At 41.4% G+C, this 22,468-nt stretch overlaps 2 protein-coding genes across 3 annotated transcripts in view; both read right to left on the reverse strand.

Moving 5' to 3' along the window:
* The window catches only part of tango6 (transport and golgi organization 6 homolog (Drosophila)), a 36,723-nt gene extending 30,591 nt beyond the window's left edge, over positions 1–6,132 (reverse strand). For both annotated transcript variants that reach the window (XR_013299635.1, XM_077596587.1), the window contains exons 1-5: positions 5,891–6,132; positions 4,718–5,373; positions 4,417–4,533; positions 916–1,063; positions 724–830 (exon numbers count right to left, since the gene is read on the reverse strand). Coding sequence is in view for 1 of the 2 variants with exons in the window: in XM_077596587.1 (XP_077452713.1) it covers positions 724–830; positions 916–1,063; positions 4,417–4,533; positions 4,718–5,373; positions 5,891–5,942 (1,080 nt within the window). In the remaining variant the exon portion in view is untranslated. The remainder of the gene's footprint in view (positions 1–723; positions 831–915; positions 1,064–4,416; positions 4,534–4,717; positions 5,374–5,890) is intronic.
* Positions 6,133–7,075: 943 nt separating this feature from the next.
* On the reverse strand, positions 7,076–21,710 carry cry2 (cryptochrome circadian regulator 2). The gene is made up of 12 exons (XM_077595694.1): positions 21,369–21,710; positions 20,261–20,369; positions 19,431–19,573; positions 15,042–15,226; positions 14,197–14,285; positions 13,885–14,025; positions 13,683–13,808; positions 13,354–13,539; positions 12,888–13,039; positions 11,771–11,973; positions 10,348–10,428; positions 7,076–10,239 (listed from the first exon to the last, which is right to left on the reverse strand). Exons 1-12 carry the CDS (start codon positions 21,524–21,526, stop codon positions 9,707–9,709), a joined length of 2,106 nt encoding a protein of 701 aa, XP_077451820.1. The 5' UTR covers positions 21,527–21,710; the 3' UTR covers positions 7,076–9,706.
* Positions 21,711–22,468: the final 758 nt, after the last annotated feature.

Below are 22,468 nucleotides of genomic sequence, written 5' to 3' on the forward strand. Positions count from 1 at the left end.
TGTACATACATTATTATATCATTATATAATAGCATGGGAATGGTGACAGTACACTACAAAGCTGAAAAGTGATTCAATTGTGAGCTCCTTTAAATACAGGCTAAAAACTATATTATTTTCTAGAGCATATTCATAATTGCCCCTATTATTCAAATTCTTCGTTAGATGGCTTTTGTTTTTCATCCACTTATTGTTTCTATTTATTGCTTTAATTGTTTTGTTTTTAACAGTCTTGATGATTTAATGTGACAAATGTACAATTTAATTTGTGATTCTATTAATCTTAATTGTGTCTTGCAGGGGCAGCCCAGTGGCCTCACAGTTGAGATCAATACCAGGTGGGTTCCCACCTTCCTGTGTGGAGTTTGCATAATCTCCCCGGCCTTGCGTGGGTTTTCTCCAGGTACTACAGTTTCCTCCCAGATTCCAAAAGCATCCATGGTAGGCGTGTCCCTAGGTATGAGTGTGATCATGTATGGTTATCAGTCTCCTTCTGCCCTCTAATTGGCTGGCTACCGATTCATTGTGTCCCTGCCTGGTGCCCATAGTTCGCTGGGATAAGCTCCAGCACCCTTCCCAAAACTTGTGAGGCTAAGCAGCATGGAAAATGAATGAACAAATAAATTGTACTATTAAAATAAATTTGCCTCGCCTCTAGATGACTAAATAATGGCTTCTTTTAGTCCCAGAATCAAAGCATTACGTGTGTATGTGTACGCTCACCTGGGAACAAACTTGCTTATAGTATGTGTCAGCTGATACAGACTGCTGGGGGCATGCTGTGAGAATCCTAGCAATACTGTCACATTTTTTCCAATCTGACTCACCACCTAGAGGACATTAGAAGTAACACAGACTTGAAGCAAGACGTTTTTGTTTACCATTGCCAGGCTCTGTTAAGTGTCACTCGCCTACCTGTTCCACATTCCAGAATGGCTCTGACCACAGCCTGGACCCCATTAGGTTGCACCAGACGCTCAGACAGCAACTGACCACACAGGCGCCTTAACCAGCCAGGGGCTGTTCTGTTTTTAGAACTAGTGGAGCTGCCTTCTGGAACAGACTTAATGGAATGGGGGAAAGCAGTAAAGTTCACTATTACCGTAATTTCTTGCACATAAGCTGTATTTGTAACTCAGACTTACAGCGCTGCTATACGCTTTCACCGGTAGATGTCGGCAAATTAACATTATTACTTTTTTTTCTGTTTTGCAGTAAGAAAACAACCATTACTGGATGAATTAGTATAAAACAGTTTTTTTTCTGTATGTATCCATATTTGTTTTTTGTGACTATGTTATTTTTCGGAAATCCCCATGTGAATGAATACATTGTTTTCCACGTCCCCCCTCTGATAATGACTTCCTTTTTGAATTCGTCCACGTGCAGGCAAAACCCTTTCGGAATATGCAATGCAGCAGACGATCCTTTGGATTAACACAGTATCTGAGAAATACCACGCGCGATGATTTTTCTTAAGATTTTCCCTTCAAAGTAACACATTTGTACTCCCTATTATAACCATGAATATGGAGGTGGAAATTGTGAATCAGGGGGCGGCTTATATGCGAGAAATTGTAAAATTGAATGATTTTAAGGGAGCAGTGTATACGCATGGGCAGCTTATATGCAAGAAAATACGGTACTTATTCATTATTTATTGATTATTTATTTGTGCACTTCATGGTGAAGATTTATATCACATACTTGTATATAATAAAAAACAATTCAATTTCTATTAACTGTATTTGGGTCTCACAGTTTTGTATTTATTTTGTTGATTCTGCTTTTCTTTCTAATTACATCACAATAGCCCCCATCTTTTCATCTTCATCTAACGCTTATCCAAGGTTGGGTTGCGGGGGCAGCAGCTTCAATGGGGAAACCTAGACTTCCCTCTCCCGAGCCACTTCATCCAGCTCTTCGGGGAGGATCCCAAGGTGTTCCCAGGACAGCTCACCAGGGAGACGTCCAGGACGCATCTGAATCAGATGCCCGGCGGGTCCAAGGAAACAGAGGCGACTCATTTCAGCTGCTTGAGCCGGGATCGTGGTTTTTTGGTCACGACCCACAGCTTGTGACCATAGAGGTCGGGTTTTTTTCTCTCCACACAACGCACTCGTAAACGGAACAAACGCTCCACCCTCACGATCGCTATCGATGGGCTGTTTGCTGTTGTACTATTCCCTTCAAAATATTCCGAAAATGATGCACACAAATGTCCTCACAATCGGATAACGCACGACCACTTGCCAACGAGCAGCAGTTTTTATCAGCGATCGCTCCGCTGCTCATCTTCTTCTTCTTCTTCTTTTTCACCTCAGGCGCCTGAGGATTACCCTCAGCAGCGCTAGGGCTGCCACTGGAACACGGATAAGTTCATCCAGGGAGTTGCCCAAGCCGCGATGGTAGCGTTCGGTCATTAAGGCCGGACAGCGGAGCCATAAGTGTTCAGACGACTCTGTTTCCTCGTCGCACAGGCGGCAGCGATCCGAGTCGGATTTCCCCACAAGGTGGAGCCAACGGCGGAGCAGGGGGTGGTGTCCACTGCGGAAACGAATCAGGTCTGTGCGGTCTCCTTTCGATAGGGCAAGTTCTTCCTCTGTGACTTTTGTAGTGTAGGTCTGCAGAAGGCGGGGGTGGGAGAGGGGGGGGGAGCGATCTTCACGTTGGATGATGGCACGTCTTGTGGCTGCGTCCGGGGGGGTATTGGTTTGGTCATCTAACGAGCCAAGTTTAGCTAGGGCATCAGCCAGGTCGTTACCACATATGTTGCAGTGGCCCGGGATCCACAGTAGCTGCAGTCGCTTAGGCGGAGGGAAAAGGGCGATGTCACCCTGAAGTCTCCGAATGGCGGGGTCTTGCGTATGGGGGTTTCCCATGGCTTGGACCAGCGATTTGCAGTCACTGAGGATAATTGATGTCTGCCAGTCTGCTGTTTCCCTCAGCCAGGAGAGTGCCTCGGTCAGTGCCACTTTTTCAGAGTGGTAGGAGCTGCTGCGGCTGCCAGTGGCACCATGCCATTGGTGGATGATTGCACTCTCCTTAATGACGACAAAACCTGCACCACCGTCCGCAGTGCCTTCTTTGGTGGATCCATCTGTGAAGATCTGTAGGTCCGGTTTGCCCATGCTTCTGATGAGCTCTTCTGCCTTATCTCTTTGGGTGATGGTCGGCATGTGTTTAGAGACTGCGGTAAAGGCGGTTTGGATGGGGGGGGGTAATAGCCAGGGTGGGCAGGGATGGGAAGAGTATGTGCAAGGGGTAAGGAGTTCGAGAGCGGTAAGACGGGGAAGGGTCGATGATCGCCAGTCTGGCTTCTTTTGCAAACGCATTTTAACGTTTTCATGGAGGAGGCGGTGTCGGGGATCAGAAGGAGGCAGCTGGTTCCAGGCATCCGCCTTAAGAAGTGCTTGTAACTTGAGGCGGGATGAGAGGGGTGTGAGATGTGCCTCATGTAGGACTGCTTCGGTGGGGGTAGACCTGAGGTGGTGGGTTATGGCGCGGGCTGCTTCCAGTTGGGCGGTTTCAAGGGATTTGAGGTGAGTTTGGGCCAGCCAGGGGGCCCATGCCGGTGCTGCGTACTCCGCAAGACTTCTCTGGGTGGCAATATACACCGCTGCTCATGGGAGCTTCGGGGGCGCTGGCTCGCGGCTCCCTTTTAGCTTGTAGCATCTGTGGTCGCAACCGCTTTGAACGGCGCCTATGATAGAGTTGCTACCGGGGATGCTATTGCGGGGAGTTGCGAGCCAGTGCCCCTGATGTTCTTATGAGCAGCGAACGAGAAGTAATATAATACTCCTCGTATTAGATAAAAATAACAGGAAATGCAGCAGCTGAGCTTACCCACGTATTGATTGTGGGTAAAGTTTTATTCTGAGAAAGAGTGCCATTGCCTGTCGGCGTTGTGTGCACGAGTATACTTCATTACCCAGAAAGCCCTCTTTTCCCCGCGCATGCGCGTTGTGCGTTTCCTGGTTTGAATAACTCATTCGGTGCTCGTAAATATTGTTATACACGAAAGATATGCAAAAAAGACAGTGCCATGGCCACCTGGCTTGGTCACATCACGAAATTTTGATCGCATGACGGGCGAATTATTCGATCGAAATTTCCGTCGTAAGACGAGAATATTGTATGACGAGCGGTCGTGTGACGAGGTACCACTGTACTTTTCATTACTCTCTACAAAGTCAAACCTTAACATACAATTTATCAGTGTAGTATTTGGTAACTTTGCCTTTAAACTATATGCCTGGGCAGAAATTTTGGTCCATTACCACAAAATGATTCTGTCATGAAATAGAAGTCCATTTTGTTTACAAACATATAGCGTTTTAAGTATGCCTTATAATCCGAAAAATATCGGTGTTAGGCTGGTGTTCTGTGATTTGGGTCTATCTCATAAAAACATACCTGTTTGGCTCCACCTTGTAAAATAAGGAGTTCCTTGATAACCACTGGCTGATACACCTTTACCAGAAGACTTTGGAGAGCCTCCCGACAGTTTTTACGTTCCTCTTCACTGAGGTCCTATTAAAAAAAAAAATTCTCACATTGCACCAGTATTTTGACAAAAGCAATGGACAAAATCATAATTAAACAACATATGTCCACCAGACACAACATTTGTACAGACCAATGAGCTCTAATGAAAAAAGCTGTATTCCCCATTGCTTGCAAATAGTGCTCATTCAAAAGAGAGGACATACGCTACCTGAACATGCTTTGTGCCGCTCGTCTTTGACTTCTGGGGCTGATAGCCAAGCTGACTGAGCGCTGCAATCACGTCTCCCAGGTGCCGGGAAAACAGCAATGTGGCAAGAGATGACAGTTCAGCCAATTGCAACAACACAGTTGTCGTTGTCAGAAGCTTGTGTGGTTCCCCAACAGCTTGTTGACCACATACCATTTTTTCCACCATTGCGCCAAATGCAGACCTGCAACCCAATGGCACACCCACTCCTGGAGCTAAGTACGGACAGAGCCCGAGAGAAACCACAAACTGAAGAGCAGCACCAACTGTTTTCTGCTGTGCGAAACTGAGGACATCTGGGGGCAATGGCGGAGCCATTTCAGGGGTGTGAAGTTTGGCAGCGGGGGCAGGTGTCTGCTTGAAACGCTCAAGTTCATCAGAAAGGTGTCGTGCTAAACTGAGCAGCAGAATGAGACACTCCTGGAGAAAGCTCCACATCACATCCTCTGTATTGTTTAAAAACCAGTATGCATCAATCACTAGTTCCTCCCTCAGTTTCCAAGCGCTCAGCAGATTGCTGTCATTGTGCAGCCGCTCCAGGAGAACATCTCTGTTTGCCTTCAAGGCGGATAGAAGCGCCTGCTCCTTGGAAGTTTCAGCATTACGTCCAGATCCCTCTGTAGACAAAAAGGAGAGTATTAATCTAATCTCATCTTATTTTCTGAACAGCTTTATCCTCATTAGGGTCGCACGTGGTGCTGGAGCCTATCCCAGATGATTCCGGGCCAGAGGCGGGGGACACCCTGAATCGGTGGCCAGCCGATCGCAGGGCACAAGGAGACGGACAAGCATACACACTCTCATCCATACCTAGGGGCAATTTAGAGTGTCCAATAAGCCTACCATGCATGTTTTGGGAACGTGGGAGGAAACCGGAGGACCGGGGAGAACATGCAAACTCCACACATATGGACATGACCTGGATTTGAACCCAGGACCCCAGAGCTGTGAGGCCAACGGGCTAACCACTCGCACCGGGCCGCCCCTGTACATAAATATATGCAGGTGAAAATACAGTAAAACGATTGAGGACTGTAAAAATAAAAAGTTAAATTTCGACAACACGTCATATTGGTACAGTGGTCTTCTAGGTCCGTACGAATTTCAAAACGCGTATAAATTGTTAATACTCACCGCCAAGAGGTTTTGTGAGCACACTCAAAGCTGAGATTATTGCCGCAGTCATGTTTATGTCATATATTTAATTAAAATGAAAATGAGCCCATAATTTGCAGCGTATCTTTGAGGAAAAAAAACATTTATCCGATTGCCGAAGCCACGTTAAGGTCGCTGAAATTATACGTCACGTCACATCGTCGCATTTTTAGAGGAATGCATTCAGGAACCCTAGGAGAAAATGGGTTGTAAACGCTACCACTGTTCGCATGGCGATTATGAGCATTAATAAATGCAGAATGTCAACAGAAAGTGGTCCACACTACAAAAAAAAGTCACACGCGTGAAATAATGAATAAGCGAAGAAAGTAACATTCACGCAAATGGCAGTGTGTTAAACAGGACTACCTGTTTACTTCATCTCGTTTTCTGAACCTCTTTATCCTCATTAGGGTCGCGGGGGGTGCTGGAGCCCATCCCAGCTGACTCCGGGCCAGTGGTGGGGGAGTTGGTTAGTGCGTCGGACTCAGAGCTCTGGGGTCCTGGGTTGAAATCCAGGTCACGTCAACCTGTGTGAGTTTGGATGTTCTCCCCTGGCGTGCGTGGGTTTCCTCCAGGTACTCCGGTTTCCTCCCACATTCCAAAAACATGCACGGTAGGCTAATTGGACACTCTAAATTCCCCCTACGTATGGATGTGAGGGTGCATGGTTGTCTGTCTTCTTGTGCCCTGCGATCGGCTGGCCACCAATTCAGGGTGTCCCCCGCCTCTGGCCCAGAGTCAGCTGGGATAGGCTCCATCACCCCTGAGGATAAAGCAGTTCAGAAAATGAGATGAAAATAAACTTGGCTTTTGTGCTTACTTAGAACATTTTCTTTATAACTACTTAAAAATATAAATCATTACAAATAGACTCATTACCTTATCGTGGTAATGGGGTTTTTGTGTCCCAGTCATCCCTGGAGCTATGTTGTCTGGGGCCTTATTTTAAACTTATTTTTCCGTTAGATTACATTTAACAGTTATGGATATTAAAATGCAAAGTACAAACCTTTTTACTGGTTGATAAATGTAAAAATACTGTACACAAACTACTACAGTTAAGTACATTTTTGTTAATGTGCAGTCTATAAAAAAACACGGCAGCGCAATAACAATGCCAATTTTGATGTGACTAAAAATGAAGACAAAAGAGCCAGTGTATAGGATTAAATATTTTATGTACAAACTCTGATGAATACAATATTTAGGGGAGAACACCAATGGCTTTTCTCTACATTCATTAAACACAAGCAGCATTATCAATTGCCAGGGGGGAAAAATGTATGGCAGATATCAAAACTGGATAGCATTTCATTATTCTGGGACTTCATTTACGGGGTGTTTGGAACGTGCTCGGACTGATGTCACTTTAGATATCTACTTCAACCCCTAAAAAGTTAGGACATGAAAAAGATTAGGAATAGTATCTGAATGCAAATACATGCAAGTGCCAAATTTCAATGTTTTACTCAAAATAGATTGTAGATTACTGATTAAAGGTTACAACTTATAACAACTGTATAATTTCAAGAGAAAAATATTTTGCATTTTCAGTTCATCCAGTGGAAAAGTCGTAGTTTAATTTTGAAATATATTTCAAGTGACACCAGCCAGAAAACCGTTGTCAAACATTGCCTGTATACTCAAACATAATATAAATGTGTGCTACACAGCTGTACATTGAAAGAACTAAAATATAATGAGGTTTAATATATTTCTATACCATGCCTCAAATGCAACTTTTTGCCAGGCTATTGAACACATTAAGTTTGCAAGCCTGAATACTTTTCAGTATAAAATATAATTGTGGGAAAAATACACTCCTTCTTGCCAGTTAAACAATTGTCATCCGTTTGGGGCACAATTTCACAGACAATTCCGGTGATAGTGAGGTGTTTGGTATCAACTGAGTTGTTTGTAGAAGCAGGACAAAGGAGTGAGGTGCAACAAATAAACGCTATTTAAGGTTCTATTTCTTAACAAGGCTCATATCCCCAATTGCAATGCGGCGTTCAAATGGCCTGTACTGAATCATAATTTAAAGTCAGCACATAACTAAATTTGCGATGACAGTTCCCCTTATTTGAGATATTCGTGCAAAATGCTTTAAGACACCTGCACAATCTATCGAGAGAATATATGAATTGTTTTAGTAAAAACGCTTGAGATGGCCAATGTATTTTTTTCAAATCAATGCCAAAACCTTATTTTATTGTAACTGCCATTTACGCTGGTATAATGGAAAAAGTTCGCATGATAACAGCATCATTGATGCAGTTCTGAATGATTGTCAATCCATGTGCCCTGCAACTGAAAGGTGACTAGATCAAATGTATGGTTCAGCCCCAAACTTTGCTTGAACAGGCTTGCACCCCAGAATCCAAAACAGAAAAGCACTCCTCAAAATTAATTGATGAATATAGTCGTACCTCTACTTACAAAATTAATTGGTTCTAAGACTTTTTCGTAACTTGAAAAGTTCGTAAGTAGGTGTACTTTATACGTAAATTCTCTAATTCATTCCACGATCCTCCCACAACTACCAACTAAACCCTTTAAAATTGGTCAAGGTGTCCCAATTTTGCATGAAAGATGTGAGGAAACACACAAAAATGAGAAAATTATAAGGAAATGATTTATTAACGTCTTAAAATAAATAAAGCATATGAAAATGTGCCCCGCGGCACTGATATATCTCCCTCTGCGGCTGTTATATATGTGATACCCGCCTTTGTCCGCCAGATGGCGGCAAGAGCTCGTTCTACCGGGGCCGAAAGCCGTCCACGTTGTAGTACATTTGAGACTTTTACGTGCCCTGTGTGTGTGTGTGTGTGTAAATATGTGCCAGGTTGCATTTGTAGTTTTTAATCGCTTAATAAGGGGAATTAAAAATAAAATAACGGATAAGGAAATGCATTTACTTTTTGGGGGATTTCGTGACTTGGATCTTTTTCGTATCTCGAGTCACTCATTTGCATATAAAAAAATCGCAACCTAGAGGCATTCTTAAGTAGAGGTACTACTTCTAAAGCTCGGCCCAAATTCACTTTTTTAATTGACAAGATTAAAAATAGATAAAAGGTAAATATTAAAAGACCATCTTAAGCCATCAAATAATTGTTAAAGGGTTTAAGTTTAGGATGTAGGGAAATGGGCCCAATTACATAAGTAACTCACCTTTTGTCAAATATTGAACTTACAGTGAGTACCATTCTTGAGTTAGGTGGTCAATCAAAACTAACATTTCTTTAAGATGTCATATCAAACTAATTACCAGTCATTGACAGCGATGGATATCCAGTTTATTTAAACTGAATAACTGTGAATGTTCATTTATTTCAGTGTCATTGACAGTGCTGGACGTGAAATCCATTTTCATTGGGAGGGCTAATTTTTTCTCAGTCAAAATGGATTCGACGTATAGTACTGTAAATGGCAGCTAATGAGTTAAAAAGGGAGGATTTGGAGCATCACCATTCCTTCGGAATCTATTTAGATTGTGCAGTTATACCTCTAAAATTGTCGTCTGTGAATGTATACTTTGTTCAGAACCAGAAACGCTGTTATTGCAGGTTATTTGTCCAGTTTTCCAGTAACGCTATCAGATGTTAATTCTCCCTCAAGACAAGCAATGAAAATTGGGGAAATTTGGATATTTTTGGACCATTTGAGCCACTCTGAGATATTGGCAGATGAAGTGATGTGTTCAAGCGACAACATAAAAATACTACTTAGAGCAGCATCTCCATAAGATTTCAACAAGCTTGTAAAAACAAATGGTTTTACTGTGTATTACTGTGGATTTCCTGTATAAGATTCCTCCTCCATGCTCTCTTCCTCCATCTCTATACCTTCATCCATCTTTTCATTCCCACCTCCTGGCTCAATCTCTTCCTCATCCCCTCTCCTATCTCCCTCTCTGGGTACTACATGGCAGCTGTGTCGCCCTCGTTGCCTTTGGCCACGGCGCACCTTGCGGGTAAAGCTTTTTCTTCTTGGTCCCAAACAAGATGTCTGGGTTTGGGCTGTGGGACATATTGTGGAAGGCGTGCACATCTTTGACCTTGATGATGGGTTTTGGGCCGGTGTTGAGACCAGTGAAGGAAGAGAAGCTACACCTGGTGACTGGTCTGCACATGTTGATGTTATGGCTACAGGAGCATGCGTGTGTGAATCTGAAGAGATGGTTGGTGTGTGGGTTAAGCAACTCATTGTATCCCCCTCCAGTTCTCGGTGTAAAAGAGGGTTGGAAGATGTGCAGACTGTGGATGAATCAGGGGCTGTAGAGCAGCCAGTGACTTCTTCATTAATGATGGAAGGGGAGTCTTGGATAGAAAAAAAAAAGACATTAACATTTTTATTAACAACATTTTTTTTCATGTCATTGCTGTCAATCTAACTAAAAATGGGAGATATGTTGTGTGCCCTCTCACCAGGCCCGCTGCTGTTCTGTGACTCATCGGTCATCAGTGGCTCTGCCTCCTCCTGAATTGTTGGTACTGACGCAAGTAGACCTGAAACACACAAAATGTAAATATGATGAAATTATAATACAGTGAGCTGAGATACGAGCTTAGCGCGTATTAACAGAGTAACAAATAACTTGTGATTATGATGTTTAACACTACTAAAATGATCTTGCGGAGGGGAGCGAGAGAGGGACAGAGGGAGAGAGAGGCACAACTTTTCACACCCACCCACACACACAAAAGTCTAACATGTACTACAAAGCAGACGGCTTTCTGACGCCGTCGGTTCATAGGGAAATGCATGTGCGCATATGCTTCAACACAGATAGATTTTGTATGCTTGTAATTCATTTTAAGACATTAATACATCATTTTCTTAGAATTTTCTCTCAGGTGTCCCTCCCTCTGGCCTGAAGTCAAAATGAGAGGAGACGAGATAATTTTCTCTAATTTTTGTGTGTTTCTCACATCTTTCATACAAAATTGGGACACTGACCAATTTTAAAGGGTTTAGTTGGTAGTTGTGTGAGGACCGTGGAACGGATTAGAGAATTTACATATAAAGTACTGCTTTACTTAGGAAATAAGTTCTGGAGCCAATTAATTTTGTAACTAGAGGTACTGTTAGGAGTAGCCCGTTATTGTTTTTCCCTTTGCCTTTACCCTACTCTTGTCTGTCCCTCCTGCCATGCCATTGGGTTCGCACACCTGCGCTTGATGCAAAATTAGTTCATGTGTCCATTTAAACCCCACTGATTATAATGTCAATGTGGGATTGTCTGCCTAAATTCCTTTGTCATGCATCCACGTTACCTCGTTCCTCGATTCCCCGTGTTTCCCCTAGTCCGGTTTGGTTTTGTGTTTCGCTTCCCAAGTCGTTGTTATTTTGTAAGATCCCGCCTGAGTTATTAAAGTTTTGGTTATGAGCACTATCTCCCTCATCCTCGCCTGCTTCCCCGCGATTGGGTCCTAATTCCTCGTACCTCGCCTGGACGTCTCCCATGGACGCAACAGGTACGACTGTAGGCTGTTGGTTGCTTTGCTATGGTCTATTGTTCACATGATCATTGCTAACTTTAATGTGTAGTTTGCTTTTCTGAATAAGATGCCAAATTGGTATGATAACGAAGCATGATCTTGTCTGGCAACCCAAGTTGAAGGGATGCTGTGCTCTTCAGTATTTTGATCCTGGCTGCAGTACCATCTTTTGGCCACCAGTCGTAAATAATGCTCCTTCAAAGTGAAAACGGCGACTGGAAATGGCCTTAAAATACAGAGAAAACTCCAGCCTGTGGTGGCCTCTCCGAAGAGGTTGTTGTAACACTTCTAACTTGGGAGTGAAACTGTAGGACTATTTCAAAAAATACAGAAATTAAGACAGACTTACTGAGTCCTCTGTAATGCGAGAGTTGCTGGTAAACTTGTTTCATCCTCTCAATGTTGAGCCGACTGCTCTCTGCATGGTTGAGCATTGGTTTTGGATAATCAACTCCCAAAACACAGTTTGCTGCCTTCTGCACCGACTCTGGAGCATTCCAGGGCTCGTAGATGTAGCGATTTGGGTAGTCCTTTAAGATTGGAATGTAACGCCTACGAAGAAGATCAGTCTTTTACCACAACATAGTATAGATTTACACTTAAGTGATGACTAACTGAGTAGTTTTATGAAAAAAAATATTTCAGTGATTACAAATGTTAAATTTAAAAGAACAAGGATCAATGACTAAAGTGATACAGTACAGCAGTAGATATAGTCCATAAAAAAATCATAATGGGATTTCTTCCTTTTTTTTCTTATTTCATCTCTTGTACATAGTTGAGGTACAACTATGATGTATATTCTGGGCATGTTTCATATTTTAAGAGGGACAACTTTAACAATTGGTGGCAAACCAAATATTTATTTGCCCCACTGTATAGATGCCACAAAATGGTAGCAAGCACATAAAGTTCCTGAAACTAAGTTAACATAGTTCCTTAGAACTAACACCAAACAAGACTGGCAGTGATCTTAATACCGTTCCTTTGTATCAGCATTATGGTAACAAACAATCTATGCAGCTGATGTCTGTGAATTAGATAACATGACTGGCATCTGAAAAACGCTGATAATTTCTCAGCGGTGGTCACATATCCCCTACAAAATGTATAATGCATAGTTACTGTGTTGATTTTAGTAACTCATCATTTTAGTATTTCTTTAAACCAATTTTATACCATTTCTGTAGCAGTTGCTTTTCCCAAAGATATAAAGCAATTCTTCCTTTCATTACGGTTGGGTTTATTCCAGAGGCAATGACAACATTGTGTAGTGGAAAAATAATATGTTGTTGATTAGTATCATAATTTTAGAAATTTTGAGAGAATTTCTTGAAAAAATATATACGTTTGTTCTGACGTTAGACGATCTACAATTGATACAGTAACCTCTGAATAAAGCCTCATGGACAGATACTAGTTAATTTTATTATGTCAAATGCAAAGGTTTACTGTACTTAGCTTACCTGATGTAGTCTCCTGTAGGGTCAGTTCTTCTTCCAAAACCAACAGGACAATAGCAGTGGAAGAACTGCTGGAAGAAGGCACTACAAGACAGCCACATCCAGCTCCCAGCATTTACACTCCAGTCTGCATCCAACAGCAGCTCCTCGAACACCTGAAAGAACATACTCTCACTCTGTAACACTTGCCCTATAATTGTATTTAGAATACCCCAATGAAGTTGCTGACAAGCATCTGCTCTACACATAAGCCTCACTATAGGCGATAATGCACAAAGTATTATTATGATAAGTATTATTGTGGATTGAGCATTAATCTGAATATTTGCTTTGAAGGTCCATTTAGATTGTATACCCCAATCTTTTCTTCCCCATTTTTAAATCATTGTGTTATCTGTTGGATTTCAAAACTTTGGAAAAGTTAGGGTTGGCAATATTTTTCTGGCAGAAGTTTCACACTGTATCTTACCTTCATACCACTCTCCCAGCTTATCCACAGGTCACCTCTGGTAAGGAAACAAGCTACAGCATGCCGAGCCAAGTGATGAATCCAGCCCTCCTTCCTGAGCTGAGTCATGATTGCATCAATCCAGGGGTATCCAGTCCGGCCCTCAGCCCATTTGGCTAATGCTTCTGGATTTTGATCCCATGGAATCTGGAGACAAATGTACATTATAGTTTTTTGACCCTTATACTGCACTAATATTTAATACATGGAGCTTCTTCTGGGAGAGGATTATGGCTGATAGTCAGTTAACATAAACGGGTGGCTCTTAGTTAGGTTTGATCTCTGCCCACCTGAACACAAATTGGGTTTCCATCCATACGGTCAAAGTTCGGATTGTTGGTGGCAGCCGTGTAGAAGAACTCTCTCCATAACAAGTGTCCAAAAAGGGACAAAGGAGGACTGCAACGCTTTCGGAGCTAATGGCAAACACAAGGCAGAGTTTTCAGACAACAATTTCAGGGCAACAGAATACCAATACCAAATAGCTGTTACCTTCATGTATAACTCTCTGAGGTTGTAGTAGAGTACCCTACAGGACAGGCAACCAAAGCGCAAATAAGGACTTAGCCCGGTTGGACTGGCATACAGAGAGCACATGTTCCCCCGAGGACGCTCTAGGTTTGCCACCCACACCTATACACAGAGAAATGCATTAAAAAAAACAGCCTTAAACCATAAAGGTTAAAAACTTGAAAATGATTTCTAATCGTGTCTTACTCCAGTAAAAAAAAAGTGACAAGTAAAGTCAAAAAAATTATTTAACAGGGAGTCAATATGATGTGTAAATCCATTCATGTTGTGTACCTTTTTGTCCAGATGTTTGTTTAGTCTGTCCAATGCTTCAGATTCTCCTCCATGCCACACCGCTGGAGGTAAACCTCCAGTCCTGAAGCCTAAAGATGTTGATGCCAACATTAGGTTTTACAAAGACCTTTTAAGCAAGAATTGATTTACAGGGAAAAAAATCCATTATCTTATTATCCATTATCAGTGACAAAAGTGTGATGATGTTGGTCACTAATTTATATTGTCCAATATTGGGAGGCAAGGAAGATGGTCTTTAAAACATCCAGACGACTGAGCGACTTAGTGGTAACCTCAGTCCCAGTCTGCAGAAGGTCCCAACCTTGTGGACTTCCTGTGTGTGGCTCCAGTTTCTTACATATGTCTACAATGTATTGTGTGTCTTGCTACTGCAACCAAGAAATTTCCTGAATACAGGATGAAATAAAATTCTAATCTAATTAGGCAGTTTCTGAGCTGTTAGCAGTGAACAGCTAGGTCGGATGTCCACCTCGGGTTGTGAGATCAGGGCTTCAATTTGATGCTGCTGCTCCTCTGTGCGGCGTTCGCATGTTTTACCAAGCTGTCTTTCACATCCCCCCAAAAATGCATGGTAGTCTGATTGGACACTCTGAATTCTCTCTAAAAACTATGATTGTGGAAGCTCATTTGTCAATATGTGGCCTGCAATTGGTTCAGGTTGTGCTAGAACTCCTGCCCATAGTCAGCTGGTATAGTTTACGGCTCAACTGCAACCCTTGAGGATAAGCGGCACAGATGACGCACGAATAAATTGTTATATTAATGCATACATCTCGATGGAACAAATGAAGATAAACTTTAATGTGAAACAAAAACTAGTTTACCTAATTCTTCCAGTGAAGGTATACTGTAAAGCTGTTCATGATTGTCTGAAATTTCAGTGTGACATTTGTCCATCTGCTTCTGGTTGATGGGAGGTAGTGGTCTCCTGGGCAACTCAAGTCTGCTCACAATTGTCTGAAACCTCTTAAAGGTCAGTGGAGGGCTGTTGTTGTTCATCTCTATTATCCTGCAAGCAATAGAAAAAAAGAGAAAAAAATGCTACACATTAGCAGCTTTGTCACAGGTAAAACGCCCTACAGTCAAAGCTGAAGTGCAGTCTTCGCAAGATAGGAATATAATAAACATACGATGAAAACAAAATCTGCCAAACATTTACATGAAAACCTTGTTTATATACACAATAACTTTATGAAACTTCAGAGGAGCAGCATCTTCCTCATTTCACGTAATGATTTTCTAAAATATATGCAGGTACGTGATAGAAGGGTAAAAAAAAAGTGTAAAATGCATGTTTGTGTATATAAGAAAGCATAAGAAAGTTGATCTGCTTTGGCTCCTGTTTTGTTATAAGAAGCATTTTGTGTTGAGTTTAATGTGTATAATTTACTGTGCATGTAAAGGGCTACATATTGTAATTACAGGCTTGCTGTGTTGACTGAATATTAGCAAAATGCATAAAATAATGATCATAAAAAAGTAAGTTGATAGTGTTTTGGCTCTGTCAATGTTCAGAAGAAAGAAGAAAATTGTATTATAATTATGTCTCAAAATCTAGGGTCAGTTGAGACTTCTGGTAACAAATATTTTAAATTTAGAGAATGAATGCTTATTGTCTCCCCTGTGGTTGGGTGGCGACCAATTCAGAGTGTACCCTGCCTGGTGCCCATAGTTTTCTGTGATAGGCAGCAGAACCCCCAGCAACCCTTTCTGAGGATAAGCGGTACGTAAAATGAATGAGAGAATTAATGCTTATGATGTCTAACTGAGAAAATTTAGTCTTGACCACGACACCAACTAATTAGATTTTTTTCCCCCAAATGTCAAACCTGGTGGTTGCTATAAAAGAAAACATTAAATTAAAAAAAACGCTGTGATTTGTTTTTCAGCTTTTTCTTATTTTCCTCTAGCCAGTGACAAAGCTGTGTATTTTTATTTTGTATCTTACACAACCTCTGTATATCTGCCAATACTGCATCCAGGTCTGGTGGATTTGCAACAGTCATGGTTTCCTATTGGTCATCAGGGTGTGACTACTCTGACTGAGTGCAGTAAGCACATAGCCACAAGCACTCTACCTAATACCACCCTCGACTCGTCACACACGCACGCACGAATGCATGCACGCGCAATAAGCTCCCTTCAGTCTTAGTGCTATTCACGTTGTATTCTAAATCATTATGTAATGATGCTGAGTATGGCGGCTCGGCGGCTGAGTGGTTAGCGCCTCGGCCTCACAGTGGGGCACTTGGGTTAAAATCCAGGTCGGTCCACCTCTGTGGACTTTGAATGTTCTGCCCGGGCCTGCGTGGGTTTTCTCCGTCTACTCCGGTTTCTTCCCACATTCCAAAGACATGCATGGTAGGCTGATTGGATACTCTAAATTGCCCCTAGGTATGGGTGTGAGCGTGAATGATTGTTTGTCTCCTTGTGCCCTGTGATTGGCTGGCTACCAATTCAGGGTGTTCCCCGCCTCTGGCCTGAAGTCACCCCCTGCAACCCTAGTGAGAATAAAGTGGTTCAGAAAATGAGTTCAGATGCTGAGTATACTCTACATGTAGAAGAACAATCATTATTAGAGAAATGGCATGAGGGCCATTTGGTTCCCCTTCAACACTCTTTAATCTGTTCTCAGCATTGTGAGAGTGGGGTGACCCGCTACATCGTAGTACCATGAAATTGACTTCTTACAGGTACTTTATCATACACCTTTTCTTTGCACAATTCTTCATTCCACCTGCTTACTTTGGACCCATGGTTATTCCCTTTATCCTGTACTGACTATAATAATAATAATAATAATAATATAATAATAATAATCGGACATAGGCCATGTCGTCATTACCACAACACAAAAAAAGCCTACTTGTCATCACACTCCATTTATGAGGAGTGGGGCCAGATCTGTGCCGTGTTTGCGAAAGTCCAAGATTATTTCTTTGGTTTTCGTGGTGTTCAGTGTGAGATTGTTCACCGAGCACCACGAAGACAAATTGTTGACCTCATCTCTGTAAGCCGACTCATCCCCTCCTGAGATGAGTCCGACCACAGTGGTGTCGTCAGCGAATTTGATGATGGCGTTAGACTGGTGGGTGGGTGCACAGTCGTAGGTGTACAGGGAGTACAGAAGAGGGGAAAACACGTTAAAATGCAACGCTCGTAAAGACATTACGCAAGGGGAGTTGCGGCGAGAAAGACAGCGCCCATGCTGTTCTCATAAGCAGCCTCTTGCATCTTCCACCTGGCTCTATGATCATTTATTAAAATTTGTCTCGTATCTCAAGGTAAATATTTGCTCGGAATTTTACTCGTATCTAAAATTGCTCGTATGTCGGGGAACTCGTATGTCAAGGTACTATTGTATTTAAAACAAACTCAGGTTATTTTTTTTTTTGTAAGCGCTGTGCTTCTAAGGGCCTACAGACCGCCAAACAGAGCATATTTGGGGCTTTTTCTCATGACCCGGTAGCCCAAGGACCTTCAAAATGATTCCAGCCAGCCATGGAGAGGCTTTTCCAGTTGACTATGTAGCCTACAGAAATCAGGCTGAAGGTCCAAAAGACTGTCATAATTTGCACCCGAAAACACTGAGATTGCTAATCAAAATTTCCACGTTACACTTTTACTTTACAAATTTATAGACATAGTGGCACATTTGCACAGGATTAGGATCCCTTCAACCATCCAGGCCACTTAACTTCAAGTTTCAGTTACTCAGAAATGGAATGTCGTAACTAAGAATAAGCTCCATTTCATGATCCCTCGACCCCCAATTTGGGGGAAAACGTGCCAATGTAACTCATTTTGCTGTGATGGGTCACGTATATTCTGATTCAAATGCACATAGTTGGAATTTAGTCTAAACCGTTATGTGGTAAAAACATTGAAACTAATGATTGTTACCACAAACCAGCTGGGAGAAACATATAGTAAAGGCATCGATAAGAAAACCACTAAGTGTCGATGGTAATACAGAAATATGGTTAATTTTAATAGTTCAAATTCAAATAAATATAGGATTTCAACCAAGCATAAAACACAAATCCATCATCTACTAGTTAGTTTATACAGTAGTCACTGCAACTTCCAAGTCTTTAAGAAGAGAATACTCCAAATGCTACTATCCAATGTCAATAGGTTATATAGCCCTACATCAACTTGTTTGGTAATGCACTACTCATGATCCATGATTGTTTTGTGATAAAACAAAAATAAAGTTTAATATTAAATAACGCATGTCTCCAGTCTCAAATGTCTGATTGCACTGGAGAAATGTCAGGATCCAGAGAACTAATTCTACTAGCAATGATGCTGGTGCAGAAAGAAAAACAGTCACTGGAATATCATAACTTATTCAACCAACGAACATTTTCACAGGACAGTTCATATATTCTGCCGTACAGAGTGAACACCTCTACCTGAACTTTACACAAAGTCGAAATTTGAAACTTCAAATATCTGTAAAGTAAGTAAATAAATTTGCTCATTCAAATGTGAAAATAATTACATTACCTTAAAAAAAGTTCAAAATATGATTTTAAAAATTGTTTTTGTTATGGATAATTATCACAATAACTATCAGATCTTTTGTCTTTCAAAAATCGTTCAATAAGTAAATAAATTAATTTCCTCATTCAAAGGTGAAAATAATTACATTACTGTTAAAAAAGGGTAAAATATGATTTTAAAGTGTTTTTGTTGTTAGGTTGTCCAAAACAAATAAGACAACTTCCTCTTTACACTGTGAAGAAATAAATCCCTTCCGTGTCTTTGTATATGATATGATATGGGGCACTGGAGAGGTTCAGTCAAACGTGTGATCTCTCACATGCATTCATAAGTACAGATAAAGTACACAACAGGGAGACTTGAATATTTTACTGGGTGGACTCAGTGTAGTCCTGAATCTCATAATCGCTTATTTTGGCCACATTATGGTCCTTTCCCTCTCATGTTCTGTATGCGCTAACCATGCTAAATGATTTTCTTTTCCTCACCATCTTCTTTGTCTACTGAACATTGGTCTGCAACTAGCATTCACGATGCATACGGGCCCCCGTTCTATGTGGTGTTCGGGTGGTGAAATGTGTTTATATATTGACTTTATCTAAAGTTTAAATATTATTGTTGACAACTATTATTTGACGATAATTACCATTATTGTTTTATCGCCAAGTACTCATTTAATGTGCATGCTTGCATGTGTCCCCAACCTGTCCAAGTTGTAGAGGGTATGGGAATTTCTGACGATAGTTTCCACTCCAAGTTCTTGGGCCATCTTGATGATGGCGCTGTCCCTTTCCTTCCCATATGGCTCTGGGTCATACTCAAAGGTTAGCCTTGTCATTTTCCATTCCTGTAAAGAGACATAATTTTTCCTTCATCAAATGCGTTTAAAGGCGGCCCGGTAGTCACTTCGTTAACTCGATGGGCCAGTGGTTCTTCCACCCGGTTCGATTCCCACTCAACGGCAGTGTGATTGGTTGTCTGTCTCTCTGTGTGCCCTACTACTGACTGGCGACAAGTCTAGGGTGTAGTCTGCCTTTCGCCCGAAGACAGTTGCATTATGCTCCAGCAACCCGTTCGAGGAAGGGTGGTATGGAAGATGAATGAATGATTGAAGTATGAGTTTGCGTGTGAAAGGTTGTCCGTCTCCTTGTGCCGTACGACAGGCTGGCCACCGATTCAGGGTGTCCCCCACTGCTCATAGTTAGCTGGGATTGGAAGCAGAACCCACCACCCTCCACGCCCCTTGTGAGGTTAAGCTGTTCAGAAAATAAATGAATGAATTAATGTGTTTAAAAAGCACATAAAAACCATAGCGAATAGTAGAAAGAAAAGTTTTATGCTTTGTATTTGGTTCATTCTTATGGGGAAAAAATTGATTTGAGATACAAATAAATTGACATACGAACTCGGTCCCAGAACGCATTAAGCTCGGATCTCAAGGTATTACAGTAATGAAAACAATTAAAAGGAAAACAGTATAGCACGCTATATTTGACTAAGAATAGCATATTATTAACATGAGTTCAGAACACACCTTAAAAAGTCTTGGGAAAACCTCTGCAGGCTGCCCTCTGACGACAAACAATCTGGAGTTAAGTTTTTTCAGACTGCAGTCCAAGTCCTTTAGCGCCTCTAGCAGAAACCTTTCGCACAAAAGTGATTAGACAGGAATTAGAAGCTCTAAGACACATTCCCCAAATCATGTAATGTAAGGTGCTATGGCAATGTAACACATTGTCATAAAATATTCATTAGAGATATCATTAAAATTGCCAAACCGACAGCAGCAAAGGTGGGAAATACTAATCTCACCACATTTTATCTAAACCTTCATCCTTCACAAGATATTTAAACATCAGGTGTCATTGTTAACCCCCTTAAGTAATCAATAATAACAATTAAGATGGTTAATTTTTTAGGTCACTATTGTGAGAGATCAGTTAAAATGTGCAAAAATAAAACATTGTTTTTAATTACGTGTCATTAGAAACGAAAATGATTGCCGTCCTTAATGTGTGAAGAAAGCGCAATTTACATAATTTTACAATGTATGCATTTATATTTTAAGAGGAGTCATAAATATTGCACTTTACTTTCGGTTAGGTAACACGGGCTAACGGGTGCTAAACGCGTCATTGGGAGTCCATTACATAAATCTAATATTACATCAGTAAAAGTACATTTTAACAAGAGCTGCACGTGAATTATTTACGTAAAGCCGGCCCGCAAAATTGCCTCTAAATAACCCAACCAAACCCAACCCACGAATATTGCTTTATTCGGCCGAAGCGCACCAAAACAAGTCGAGTGACAGTGAGACCTGCCGATCTATCATGTACGACGCACGATTAAAATTCTCTGAAGGGATGATTATTTTCTTGATTTGAGAAAGAATTCCATGAAAATAAATTGATGAAGGCTTCTCTTCAAAGCGTTCAATGCAGCGTCGACGAACATAGCATGAAATGACCTAAAGTTGGCACTCTATTCTAAGATAGCATTAGCTGACTGACGTAAGGGGGAGGCCCGAGCCTAAACTCCAGACGTCGCATATTTACACCAACACGTAGCCAATCATTCCAATTCCATCTTTCCACTTTACACCAGCTTTAGTTTGTATAGACAACTTGAAAATATCAAACCTCCATCGATTGATTCCCACGTTGGCGGCGCCAGCAAACCACGGGTCCAGTATATAAACACACCGAACCGAATTAGCTCCATTGAGGGCCTCCTGCAACGCTGGATTGTCGTGTAAACGAAGACATTTGCGAAACCAGTGCACCGAATTGACCACCATGATTCTGTCTCATTCCATCATTAGAGAAAAAAACTCCAGTGGAAAAGATAGTAGAAAAAAATCGGTGAATACTAAAGTTCTAAATCGGTCCTGAGTGCACGAACCCGGGAAAGTTTACTAGCTGTCAAACTGGACTGGAAGCGACGCGACACTGTGTGAGCAAGCATAGGCGTGGGGGAGCTTTATTTCGTCTTCATTGGTTGGCTGGCTATATTGTCAACAAACGTACTGGACATTTGATTGGTTTGTTGTGAGACGTTGAGGAACTATAGGAAAAAACAGTGTCTGTAATAATTTAATGTAAAAGTGGGCCGATATAGTACGCAACAACGTTTACGTCCTATATCCTTCACACATAAATGCAGAGAAAGCGTTTTTTTCCATAAAACTTTTGCATCTCAAACTTCTCAAACGAAAGATTTACATTTATATCAATGTTCCATATTTTTCTCCTCCCTAACTGGTGAGAATGGGCTTCCATAATTGCCATCAGCTGTTTTCTGTTAATGATCAATTGGTATGGTTTTAAATGGGCTCTCGCATCATCAGTTGTATTGCAGACAAGGCTTTTGTGCAAGTCACTTTTGTGCTCCTAGCAGGTAAGTGGAGGCTTTGGTGGTCCTTTATAAATTTAACTTTGGAGTTATATGGTTATACTGATGATGAACCTTTTGTAGATGTTCTGAAATCATCCCATCTCCATTAACACCAGCATTAAGTGAGTCATGTAATTTTGTATATTAAGTTGGCTATGTTTGTCAGGTGTTTGGCATGGTGCTAATTTATCTTTTTTTTTTTATCAGGATGTGGATTTCATGTCTACTGATTGGAAGCATAATCTGTAGTCTTTTACAGACTGGTAAATTTTCCAGTATTTTAAGATTTTAAAATACTACTATGGTCTTTTTCTATCAATTATTGTGTCTGTTTATAGATGTGTAT

Source organism: Stigmatopora argus, chromosome 3, assembly GCF_051989625.1.
Source record: "Stigmatopora argus isolate UIUO_Sarg chromosome 3, RoL_Sarg_1.0, whole genome shotgun sequence".
Taxonomy (NCBI): Eukaryota; Metazoa; Chordata; class Actinopteri; order Syngnathiformes; family Syngnathidae; genus Stigmatopora; species Stigmatopora argus.

Bases quoted from the DNA above. Each gene is read 5' to 3' on its own strand.
- cry2 (XM_077595694.1), bottom strand. From the start codon at position 21,526: ATGGTGGTCAATTCGGTGCACTGGTTTCGCAAATGTCTTCGTTTACAC. The intron at 13,540-13,682 runs GTGGGCAGAGAT...ATTTGTCTCCAG, and splicing joins GAAACCCAATTTGTGTTCAG to ATTCCATGGGATCAAAATCC. The intron at 10,240-10,347 runs GTGAGAGGGCAC...TTTCTATCCAAG, and splicing joins ACAGAACAGCAGCGGGCCTG to ACTCCCCTTCCATCATTAAT.